Source organism: Cariama cristata, unplaced genomic scaffold, assembly GCF_000690535.1.
Source record: "Cariama cristata isolate BGI_N322 unplaced genomic scaffold, ASM69053v1 scaffold13888, whole genome shotgun sequence".
In the NCBI taxonomy this organism is placed as follows: domain Eukaryota; kingdom Metazoa; phylum Chordata; class Aves; order Cariamiformes; family Cariamidae; genus Cariama; species Cariama cristata.
In genome coordinates, this window is record NW_009633023.1 from 67166 (window position 1) to 79568 (window position 12403).

The window sequence follows — 12403 nt, forward strand, 5'->3', positions numbered from 1 at the left end:
GGGGGGTGGCGTTTCCTTACAATGGTGGTGATGGCTCCTGGGAGAGGACACAGGTACAGGAGCCACAAATTCAGTTCCCAGGACTAGTGCAGATGTAATGCCTCATTTTCCCTGTTGGTCAAGCAGAGCAATGATACTCATCTGTTTTAGTTAAGCACTTTGACATCTATTAATGCTCTGCTTAATGCACTGGGCGGCAGAAGGCAAAAACCAGTTTAAAGACATGTTCGTAAAACCCTGCTGCTGGTGCAACTTGTGGAGATTCAGCCATGGAGGCAGATGTAAGTGGCTCCAGTTTAGCAGCTCCTCAGTTTAGCAGAATGGTTCCAGCAGACACTGCTGGTTTGCAGCCTGCTGGGGATACCCTGGGGATGGACAGCACTGGTCAGGATCTGGCCGTAGGAGGCTGATGCACGGGGTGTTTGAGCAGAGACACATCTCTTTGACACACATGAGATCCAGCTCGTGCAGTGCAAGGTTTGCAGCTCCAAAGCTCTGATCCCTTGGGTTGGTTTGGTACACTGATGGCTGAAAAAAGCCTTCATGCACACATACACAGCCTGGGTAATAGACACACACACATTTATTCATGTGTGTGGATGTCAGGGGATGTTGGGGGGGGGGAGGCTAGATAGAGGAAAGAGGCCATGGCACCTTTTCTTCCTTGTTCCTGCTCCACCTTATTACAAAGAGAATAATAGCCCTTCCCAGAGCTCTAGAGCGTAGGAATGAAAAGCTGAGCTGCAATACAATGCATAAACCAGCATATCTTGTGCATGCACAGCGTGTGAGTCCGGGTGCTAGTGCACCTGCAAGGAATCTTGATGCACCTTTTTGGACCTGGGTTTGCAGGGCACCCATGCCTGCATGAGTGTTGGTGTGCATAAGCAGCTCCTCAAGCATGGTCGCTGCTGGAAAGCTCCCCGCCAGCAGTGCAGCCCACCCCAGCAGCTCACCGGGAGACTAACAGCTCTCAGCAAATCAAGTTTATAAAAACTTCACCTTCTTAAGCTGATTTAGGCAAGTTAAATCCTTTAAGGATTAAAAATGTCAGCACCATGGTTGGTAAAAGTTGTTGTGGGGCAGCCTCTCTGGAGCTGGGATAGGTCTGTCTGTGCCGGACAGTGGGGTGGTCTGGAGAGGAGACAATGATGCCATTCAGTTTCAGAAGGAGGTATGTCCAATGAACTGACCAAAGTCAGCTCAAGCCCTTTCCTGAAATTGAGAAAATATTTTATATTCAAAAATTGCCAATAAGACCCTTGCAGATGTGCTAGCCAATACAGCCCACATGATTACCAAGAGTTATGCTCATTTATTCACGGGAGTATGAGGAAACTTTGCCACCAATTTTATTCTTGGTTGTACTATCAAGCCCTTCTTCAGCAAAGTGCTTCTGATTTGGGTTTCAAAAGGCACAAAAGTTACACAGAATAAAATCCAACTTCTGATAATTTCAAATTGTGCAAAATAAAAATTGATTTTCCATGCCCAGGTTAAATACTGCATGGAAATACCTTTTGGCCTTGACATCTGTGGCATTAAGAAGCCAGCCCATCCCTTCTGCTGTTTTCACCACTGAATACAAATGCAGGGATTACAGGCAGGCAATCTCTGACCAAATCCTTTTCTGATGTGTTTGGTTATAATGTGATAACCCTTTACTACTGAGAAAAGAGTTACGTCACTTTGCACAATTTGGAACTTACTCATGTAAAAGAATGAAGAATAAACAGTAGAAAAGGAGCTTTTTTCCCCTGGTACCGAAACCAGACCAACAGCTGAATTAATCCCTGGTGTTTCAAATCCACTCATGAATTTAACTAAAACACAAAAGTTGCCCTTTGCAAATGAAATTTCACTAGAAGAACACATTGGCCAGAGGACCAAAGGGAGTAAATCAGCAGAAAATGGACGTGCTCCATAGATTACACAGGGACATTTCGGGGACACAAATCCAGAGTCTTTTAAACCCCAGCTGGGTTCAATCACAGTTAAGTGACATAAGGCTAAGTCTGCCTGTGCTGCTCCTCAGGTCATGCCCGGCTTTGCTGCACCGTGGTCGGTTGGTCGCCAACTTATTCACATCTTTGCAAAGCTCACTCAGCTTTAACCCCAGTGGTGCAGAAGTCTGCTCAATCAGTTACTAGCAATGCTTCTAGGGTGCAAGTTCAGCATGGCAACCACCTCCTCTTTCCTGCTGGCCACCACTGTGGTCATCAGCTGGCCATGCATGGGCAGGAGTGCTTGCAGCTGGGAAGATGGTGAGGGTTTGGGGGTGGCTGCTCAGCCTTTGCTTCTTGGGGTACCGGAAACATTGGGAAACACTGGTGGGAAAGGTGAAGATCAAGCTGGTATGGCCTCTTTAGGGTGCCCCTACTGCCTCTGTACCTCTGCTCCTTAGTTCAGTAGCCTTAGATGAAATTTCTCTGCAACTTGATGAATTTTAGACAGACATTTTCTCTCACTTGTTTATGAAAAAAAATAAGGAAACTTATTTAAATTCAGCAGGCTGCCCTTAATTTCCCAGTGTTCTAAGGTCACTTCCATTCCCAGCAAATAATTGTCTTTTAAATATGTAAATGCCCGTGTATTTCTGCCTCCTCACTTGCCTCCTTTTCAACTTCCATGAAATGCCAACATATATTTTTAATTACCCACTCTTCAGCCCTGTCACACAGGGCTTCGGGACCTTTGTGCCCTTTCATTCCTCTGTGCCCCCTAAGTTTCCAACCAGCCCTCCAAAGCTGCCCGTCTCTGGCCCTCTCCCTGCTCCCCGCTGCCTTTGTGCCTCCTCCCTCCTCTGCTTCAAGGCCAGCAGAAACGCCAGCCCCATGCCAGGGCAGCAGCTCAGAAGTGGCTGAGGCTGCTGCCTCGGGTGGGCTGGGAGAGCCCTCCCTGGCTGTCTGACACATAGGGCACCCACGTAGAAATCGTGACATTACACAAACCCCGACCTTTTTTTTCCTCGACTTCTGCTGTTACTGAAAGTTTCAAGGTTCATATATTTTGGTTTCTTTTGCCACAGCCTCAAAGGCTCAAAACTGACCTTCCCTTTTCCTGTTTTTATGAAAGTGGAGAATCCCAAGTCATAGTAGATTTAAGGACTTCACAAAGAAGCAGATCCACGAGCAGCAGGGCTGGGTCTTCTATGAAACTGTGTCTGGCTTCTCTACTGACTGATCGTTGCTAAGCTCTTATTGCAGACCTTTTACCTCAATAATGGCATCTTTCTGCTGAAGCTGCCCAACTGCACCCACTAGCCAGAAATTAATATCACAGACTCTTCTACCCTGCTGGGTTGAAAAATTATAAGGGCTGGAAGGAATCACGGCCACAGACATGACACAAAACAGAAAGACCAGGATCACGTGCACCTCATTTTTTGGGGAAGAAAATGGGGTAAAAATAAACATTCCTGCATTCCTGCTAAAATTACTATCCCAAGCTTCATGTTTAGATTCTCTCTTTCTACAGTAAAAGGTGAGGAAACTGGAGAATATTAGTCAAAATCAGCACAAAACATCTCATACATCTCATAAAAGTTACAAAACCAGCAGCAGCAGATAGGCATCGAGTTAAATGTTGATATAATATGTCCTCATACCTCAGGGACTGTGTTAGTCACTACAACAAACAGGAAAGCATACCATAGGGTCCTTATTTCTGGTTTCCTGTTGTATTCTAGGCTTGCTGGAATAACTCTGATACGAGGCAATAAACCCTAGCAAATACCTGTATTCTTTGTTCTCTAAGAAAGAAATGAAGAGATAAAAGCTCTGGGCTGTCAAAATAAGATGCAGAGCACAATGCCAAAAAAAAAAAAAAAAAAAGAAAAGGGAAAAAAAGAAGCCTTGTTCTTATTGACTTCAGCTGGTGCTAGATCGCACTCAGTGGTTAGAAATGAATGCCTCATTGCCAATTAAGGAGTGATTTAAAAAGGCACCCACTCTCTCTTTATATTTCTTTAATAGGTGGTGCAGAGAGGTGCAGTTCAGAACAGAAGCCTTATGTGTGCTCTAAATCGTCCCCTATAGTTGTCTCTCTGTTTGCAAAAGGGGAGCATAAACAGGCTTTCCTAGGCTAAAGTTAGCTTTTGTGATTATTCCACCACTGCTGTGCTGGCTTTACTCCAGAGCTCCTCTCTATGTTGGTGTATTTTTCTGCCACAAAAGTGGCGCAATGTGCTGGGAAACAAGGCCCTGAGGTTAAAGACTGCTTAGGACTGGAAGAAATCTACTAGAAACCATAGGTAAGACTCTGTACCCCATAAATAAGTAGTGTATTCTGGTAAGTGGAAGAGGCCATTTATTCCATTAAGTAAATATCTTCTAAGTGAATCCTTGTTGAAGGAACTGCATGTAGGTGGAACTGTCTAATGCAAATCATGTAACAGATTTCTGATGAAGTGCTCTGTCTATTATGAGAGCTATCTATTTTGATTTGGATGGCTTGGTGTTCAGGCTGCTCTTCAACATCCTTATGTTCTCCGTGAGGTATTGCTGTCATCAATTATTTACAGGATGGCACAAATGCGAGTAGCGTTTTACAATGATGAGGTGTATAATCTACTCTGGCATTATGAAGCTGAAGCATCTCCACTGAGAGCAGTGAATTCATCTGGCTTGTTACTCTCTGCCCCACACAGCTCTGGGAACTGAATCCAAGGGGTGAACCCTGACAGCTTCTTTCAGGTCTGATGTGTCTTTCTCTTCAGCAGCCTTGACATTAGGTGTCTAGCCCTTCACCCCAGGCTATGTCTGTAATCAGTGAAGACAAATAGGTGTCTGCAAAGTTATTTATTTCACTTTGCTAACACCAGAGGCAACCAGATGATAGCTAAGACTGAATGTACAACTTTTGTACCTCTACTGTTAGGCAAGAAAAATTCCACTCTGAGTCAAAATGTAGTGACCGAGACCAGTGAAACTCAATGTTTCTCCTTGCAGACCAATGTCCTGGGCAGAATGTCCAAGAGCAGGACTTGCCTCCTGCCTTATTGTTTGTCTGGCTAGCAGTCTGGGGAGAAAGCGTTGTCCTTGTCACTATAGTAGCTTAGAGAAATACTGAGAGGGTTCATACTTAGGAAGATGGAGTTTTCCCTGTCTGAAGAAGTAAGCAGTTCTGCTGGCTTTGAATTATTAACATTGATTTTCCTTTTTTCCCTCTTTTTAGGGTGAAATCTTGGGCAGATGCCTTTGGTGGGGAGCTGTACTCCATTGTGACTAAGTATTCAGGCTCTCTCCTGTTGCAGAAGGTAGGCAAAAGCTGCAACGGTTCCCTTGGCTTTCTGTCATTTCCCCATGTAGCCCTCCAAGGTTTCCCCCAGAGTGGAAGAAAGCAAAACACACGGATGTCCAGCTAACTTTCAAAACCATGTGGGTTCATATCCATAAGCAGAGAATGATGCCCTGTGGCCATTCTCCATGAACTTTCCTGCTTTCATTAGTCATGACCAAACACCACCTAAATTGTCCCATTTTTTAAATATAATTTTTAACTGTACTCCTCATGTTTCCTCTCTGATGATTGTTTCAAGCCTCCTTTCCATACTGACCCTTCACTCCTCCCTTCCTAAGTGCTTATCAGTCCCTCTCCACCTGCTCATTTTCACCCCATCATCCCCTCCTGCAGCTCTCCAGCTGGCACTCTTGTTTCTTTCTGCATTCTCATCTGTCTTCCTCCAGTCACTCATCAATTCTATGAATTGTGCCTTTAAAACTCTGCTTTGGACAGGGTCTCTGAGGTAGATGCCCTGGAAGCTGTGATATTCCAGAGGTGCAGAGCTCTGCTTGGCTTTGTCACCAGACAGGCACTGTTGCACTAAACTCTCTATCAGTGACACAGGGTGTAGCTCCGGGGGTTTTAACCAAATTGTCCCATTTGCAGCAGTAGTGAAGTTGCCCTGTTATCTTGATTGCTGAAATCAGAGGTGAACAACTGCTCCTCTTTCAGGCTTGGTGAACTCTGCACTGCGGCAGCAGGGCTGTACGGATCAGCACCCCCTAAGCGCTGTGCAAGGGGTCTGGTGGCCGCTGAGTGCCTCTGAAGGGAGGCAATCCCCTCTCCGCCTCATGTGGCTGCCCCCTTCCTTTTCTTTACTCTTTGTCTGATTCTTCTCTTCAACACAAGCCATGCATTGCCTTTTAGGCCTTCTATGTGTCTGATTTCTGCCCTTGTATTACTAACACCCACATCCCAGTGCAAAAAAGGGTCTGGATATCATCTGCCCTGCCTTGCTGCTGAGCCCCCTGTTTCTATGTCCCCACAGGGCTGCATTTTGTCTGGAGTAAGGGAGCATCTCCTGCAGCATCACCTTTGCTAGGCTTGGCCAAGAAAGGCCTTCAGCATGCATCACAAAGTTTTATACTGATCATCAGCTCTTCTTAGGGAGAATGTTGCCACCATGCAATAAAAAACTGTTGGCACTGATATAGGTACTTCATGCACTAATCATGAGGCAGCTGTGGTGGGATATAGATGCAGGCAAAAGTTTGGTGTTTAGCACTTTTGACAATGCTTCTGCATTGCCTATTCTTCCATGGGGTTCCCAAGCAATAATTACCAGAGGCAAAGTGGTATGCAAAGGCATCTCTGGTGGGTGCTGGAGCTCCAGTGGGCAGGTGATACAGATTGGGCTTGTTTGACAGTCAGGTATCTGTGTCTGATGCTATATAGGTGTGCTTCGACACAACCAACTTGCACTGCTTCTGTGGCTATTTCTACTGACAGATTAAGGGAGTTCATGTTCCTTAAGATCCAAAAGTCAGGGCTAAGGTGAACAGGGCTTAGCTTGAAAATACCAGCATTATGAATGTTAACAATGGAGGCCAAGGGAGGCAGATGTGGCACTGAGGTGGGTGTCAAGATAGCTGTGCTGTGTTGGCCCTCTGGAGATGTTGCACCAGATCATTTCACCTCCCTCTGTCCACACTATGTATTTCATCTCTTGGGATCTTGGTCCCTTTGGAGTAGGGGTTATAAGACCTGTAAATGATAGTATAGTACTGATGAAAATGAGTCATGGCAAACAGATCTTGAACAAAAATTCACAACTCTATTGGCATTTGGTGTAATTCACTGGAAGAGAGGAAACTAAGTGAAGAAGCCTGAATTTAACAAAATCTAATCTAGCCTTCATGTCAAGGGGAGTCAAGGCAGAGCTATATTTCCCTGGTGGTCTGACAGCCTTATAAAATAATTGCACTTGCCTGCACCTGTCCACATGGTTTTGTTCTTGGAGAGGGGAAGGTGCCTGGTTTGCTTTTGCATGTGGTGAGGCTTGGATGCAGCACAGACCGATTGTGTTTTGCAGAGTCTCTGGACACCCCTGATGAGTGGGACACAGTGTCACTTGTGACTTGGAGGGAAAATGTCCTTCAGTGAGTCACTGTCACCACTTCCAGGAGGGGGTACAGATGAGCTTGATCCAACCTTGCTCTGTTAACACTCCAGCAGAGAGTCATCTCCTAAATGCATACCCTGCCCTGCCCTAATGTTACTTAAGGAGTTTAACCAGCTCAGGTTTACCTTTCAACCCTCAAGTCCCACTTCTTGAGCTCTTTTGTTTCCCCTTATTTCCCTGGGACTGGGGAAATGGGGAGGACCAACCAGCACCCATTTCTTCAGTCCTTCTCTCAGTCTTTGTTTCTTCAGCAAGCACTGAGTTGGACACAGAATCGATGAGATTGGAAGAAACCTCTGGGATTGAGTCCAACCTTTGCCCTAACACCACCCTGTTAACTAGACCGTGGCACTAAGTGCCATGTCCAGTCTTTTCTTAAACACCTCCAGGGATGGTGACTCCACCACCTCCTTGGGCAGCCCATTCCAATGCCTAACGACCCTTTCTGTGAAGAAATGCCTCCTTCTCACAAATCAGTGTCTCAAAGCAGGGACCATCCTGGAGGACTCCCTCTGCATCCCTGACACTTACAGCGCTGCAGAAGGACAGCTTCAGGAGGATGCAGGCCAATCTTTTACTAATAGGCAACATTTGCATGCCCCATGAGATGCACCTTGGCAGACCTCAAATAGCTCTTTGTAGATCACCACACAATTTTTCTTCTACTGTGTTAATGATGTGTTATGAGTGATCCTGGGAATGACCTTGTGCTTCCTTCTGTAGCCAAGGTGCTGATTGCCTTGCCTGGTGGATAGCAGGGCTTGGCTCCAGCTCTGTAATTACTAGAAAGCACTACAAATAACTGCATGGCGAAGAACAGACAAATCAAAGAAGTTCAGTCAAGACATTTCCCTCAGTGAAGATGAAAGGAATGTCTTTCACACTCTTAATATAGTTTCACTAGCAGTGAGTAATGTAACACTGTGTACTTCAATGGGCTAAATTTCATGGAGGTGGGAAAAAGAAAATATATTTGGTGATATATCTCTGTTCACAGATAAAACTTAGGACACTGAATTCTGGATATTCCACTCTTAAATTATCACTGCCATCACTGTGGAAGGAGAATCTTAATGAATTACTCCTGCTGTTTTAAGAGAATACTAAGTACTAGATGAATAAGAAAAGATTTTCTGTTAGATCAGAGTTAACTTTTTTGGGTCCTTTTCAACATCAGATCATTTCAGCCAGTTCTCCCAAGCCCATAGCTGATTCCTGTTCCATAAATTGTAATGATCTGATAACCTGAACCCTAAACTCAGGCTGTGCAGGTTAATCTTGGTTGGCTACAAGCACCTGTGTTGACATTTGCCTGTGTACTTTCAGCTATGGCACCTGGTAACTGTATTGAAATCACAGGTACTATTCCTTTGTTGACCTTCAGGAACTCTTACAGTGAATATTCGTTAATAGCAGGAGATTTTAGTGGCAGGAATATAGATACAAAATGGTTTACTGGATCGTTTGTAGGAAAAAAGCTCAAAGGGGATCTGAGCTCAAATCTAGTGTATTTCTCGCAGCCAGCTGAAGCTTTGCAGAAAGTGGGTTTTTTGTGTGTGTCTTTCTTTATCTTCCCGGCTCTAACTAGCTCCTGGGGCTGAGATGTCTACAGTATTAGCAGACTGCTTGTGATTGCTCATGATTACTTTTACCCTGATAACATCTACTTGTCAATGTGTCAAAAGCACATTAAAAAACAATTGAGAGGTAAAGAGCCCTGGTTTTTAATTCGAGATATGACCCAAGGTAACCAATGACAGGTCGCTCAGTAAAGCGTGTGCTTGCCTGTGCTGGTGCAGTGCCCCCCTTCGCTAGCTTTCCCAGGAGAGATTACCCTCCTCCCCCCGAGGGGGGGCCTGATTAAAGCCTAGCCTGGCAGAGATCACTTCCCTCCCCATGAAACCATGACATGGAGCTAAATGAGACAGGGACCAGCTGGGATGTGTGCTGTGGTCTCGTCAGCAGTCAGGGACCTCAGTCAGGAGATTGTTGCACATCCCGCTTTCAGCAGCATGGTTACACTAACCTTCATGCCCAATCCGACATCTTCCTCCTCCTCCCCCGCCTGTCCCAGCTGCAGCAGAGGGGATACGAGGCCTGGCGTTTTTAATCCAGTAAAACCCTTTCTGTTAATCATGCCAGACAGAGCGAGCAGCCTCCCTGCCATGCCTGCTGCAGGCTGGATGCTACTGCTATTTCTGTCTGACCTCCTCAGCCTGCCCCATCCTTGAGGCATTTCTTACTCTGCCTGTGCTCAGCCACTCCAGATGGTCAAAGAGCTGCTTGAACAAAAGGAGCTCCACTTGCTCACCCTAAAGACATGTAAAGTCCTCCCTCCAACTTTCTTCTAATTCAAAAGCGCCACTAAAGCCGTGCCATCCCCTTACCACCACCCCATTTTGTACTGGCACAAGAAGTCCAGCCCTTACCTGCTGCTATGGTGCTACTACAACCTGAAGGTGGAGGGGATGTGTACATTCTGCAGAGAAATGATGATGAGGGACCAGGGAAATTCAATCCACATTGTTGGGGGGATAAGGATTTGTCTTTTCTGAAATAGGTTAATTGTATTGTGCCCTCTTGCAGGATTTTTTTTTACTCTTTCTTTCTGCCTATATCTGTTAGGTTTGGGAATTTTTGAAAAGGACATATAAAGGCCATTGTATCCAATCTTGAAAGGCCAGATTTAGGGAAGCAGATTACAGTTACTCAGTTTGAGAGTGCTCTCAGGTTTTTAATGCTCAGATTATATGAAACATGGTCAGAAGAAACTGGTTATCTCTAAAGTTGTCAGATGCCAATCCTCCTCATCAAGGCATCTCTCCCAGCGGAGGGAGCACTAAATAACCATGCTCATAATTCCTAGTTTCTGGGAATTGCCTCTGTGTTGCTCTTGGCCCAAAGCATGCTTATGCTGCTGAATAAGTAGCACCCTAACTGTCTTGCTGACCATTCCTTGGCAGTCTCCCACCTTAGCATTGAGCAGACCCTTCTTGGCTGCAGACCTGACAAGTTACCCTACAGATATGATGGCACTGTGGGAGGACAGGACATGCAGTAGCATAACATCTCTCCCACTAGTGCCCCAGAGCACATATGACATAAGAGGTGATGTAATGACACCATACAGCTCCGTTTCATTGCCTTTACCTCTGCCTTAAGTAGATTTCAGGTATGTGATGCATATAATGCTATTATGGATGTATGCACAATGTGTATTTTAGGTTTTTCAAAAGTCAGCCTTCTGCTTTTCTTATTTGTAGCCACTAATACCTTCAAGTACATTGCTGTTTTCAACAGCCACAAGCTCACAACTGGATCAGTTGCTTTTACTTAGTCAAAATGCTTTGCGTTATGGCCAGTGATCTGCACACACTCAAATTATGGGCTGAAAAGAGAGGAAAGGCAAAGATGAGAGAAGATGATAAATCAGACTGATTCTTTCAACACATCTTTCTTCACCAAAGACAATACCCAGCTAACAATAATAGATTCACCCCTCTCCTTATGAGCCTCCTGTTCAGATCTACTTTCCCTTGGGCAGAAGTACAAAGATGTGGAGCCCACTCTGAAGATCAAAGAGGTGGATGGCTTGGAGCTGGTGAAGAAGTTCTCGGAGCAGATGGAAAGCATGCTCCGCAGGAAGGTTGAAGCTGTTGAGGTATGACCATGGGGGCTATGGGAGGGAAGTCCTCTCCTGTCAGCCCCAGAGCAGTAGGCACAGGCCTCCTGCAAGTACCAGGAGTGTGTGGGCGCAGAGGTTGCATGAGGACTTCCTTGCCCAACCAAATGCCTGCTGGTGCAGCTGGCTGCTCACGCTGAGCTTTAAGTAGACACTGGTGGGAGGATGTGGGCATTCAGACAAGGGAATGCTGGCTTCCCCCTCAGCCTAAAGTAGGAAATAAGATAAAAACAAAGTCTAGGAATAAATACAAGGGAATGAACAGTCTTTTAGGAGAAAAGAGCTGTTTAAAGAGGAAAAAACCTCTCACAAGTGAAAATAAAGTTCATCCTTGCATAATGCATTCTGGCCATTGAAGACTAGTAGCTTGTTTCAGCTGTGTGTGTGGCTCAAGGGAAATTCCTGCAGTCCCTGAACACGAGCTGCAAGGAAGGTGCTTAGATTTCCAGCTGTGTACATGGGGAAGCATGGAGGAGGTGGGAAGAGGTCTTTAGCTGTTGCTGTGTTGGAGATCAGGGCAGGTAATCATTATGGCCCCCTTACTTCTTGCATCTAAGGATCTATCATATTCCCTTATATTTACCCACTATGAAAAGCATATTTCTGTAGTCACAGAGCCTCAACTGTTTAAGGTCTCTAATGTGGAAAAGTCATCCAGAAACACATCATCTGAATCTCAAAGTGAAATGTGAGTGTATTTAGACCCAGAGCTTTGGCCCATAACATTAAATTCATAGCCAGACTTTTCTAATGTTTAGATTGCCTTATCCTTTGTGAAGGAGCAAAAAGTAGTTTTGCTGAGACTGTCGCTGATTGTGCAACTCTGAAAACACGTACATGTTTAGCTGGATTCCTTCCCAGACTGTACCAATTGAGAGTAAGTGCCCTGAAGCATTATATTGGAGAATACTAGTTGATTATATTGCCTTCCATAAATGGCAAGAGCTTATAAATGGCCACAGCATCACTGAGCACTTTATGAAATCAAGTCATGGTCTTTGTCTCGGTAACAACAAGACTGAGACTCCCACAAGGCCTTTTCCTTTGACGAGATACTGACATCAGGCTGGGTCTGAAATGCCTTTCCCATGGCTTTTTGGAAGGGTTCACGGAAAATGAAATTAAATCTCTGGCTGTTGTTTCTCTAAATGCACATGTTTCTGTTTGTATATGTCTTGTGATATCTAAGATCACTCAGGGGTTTAGTAGGGACTCTGGAGTAAGTAGGTGTGAATATACTTGGCAATAAATAGCTGTGAATACACCTTCTAAGCTGTAAAGTTGCAGCACAGAATGACAGGTCAGCAGAAAAGGAG

General features: G+C 45.1%; 1 protein-coding gene across 1 annotated transcript in view; it reads left to right on the forward strand.

Moving 5' to 3' along the window:
* Positions 1-12403, forward strand: part of CACNA2D4 (calcium channel, voltage-dependent, alpha 2/delta subunit 4) — a 55678-nt gene that overhangs the window by 253 nt on the left and 43022 nt on the right. The window contains exons 2-3 of the mRNA XM_009706592.1: positions 5176-5257; positions 10950-11066. Coding sequence (XP_009704894.1) covers positions 5176-5257; positions 10950-11066 — 199 coding nt within the window. The remainder of the gene's footprint in view (positions 1-5175; positions 5258-10949; positions 11067-12403) is intronic.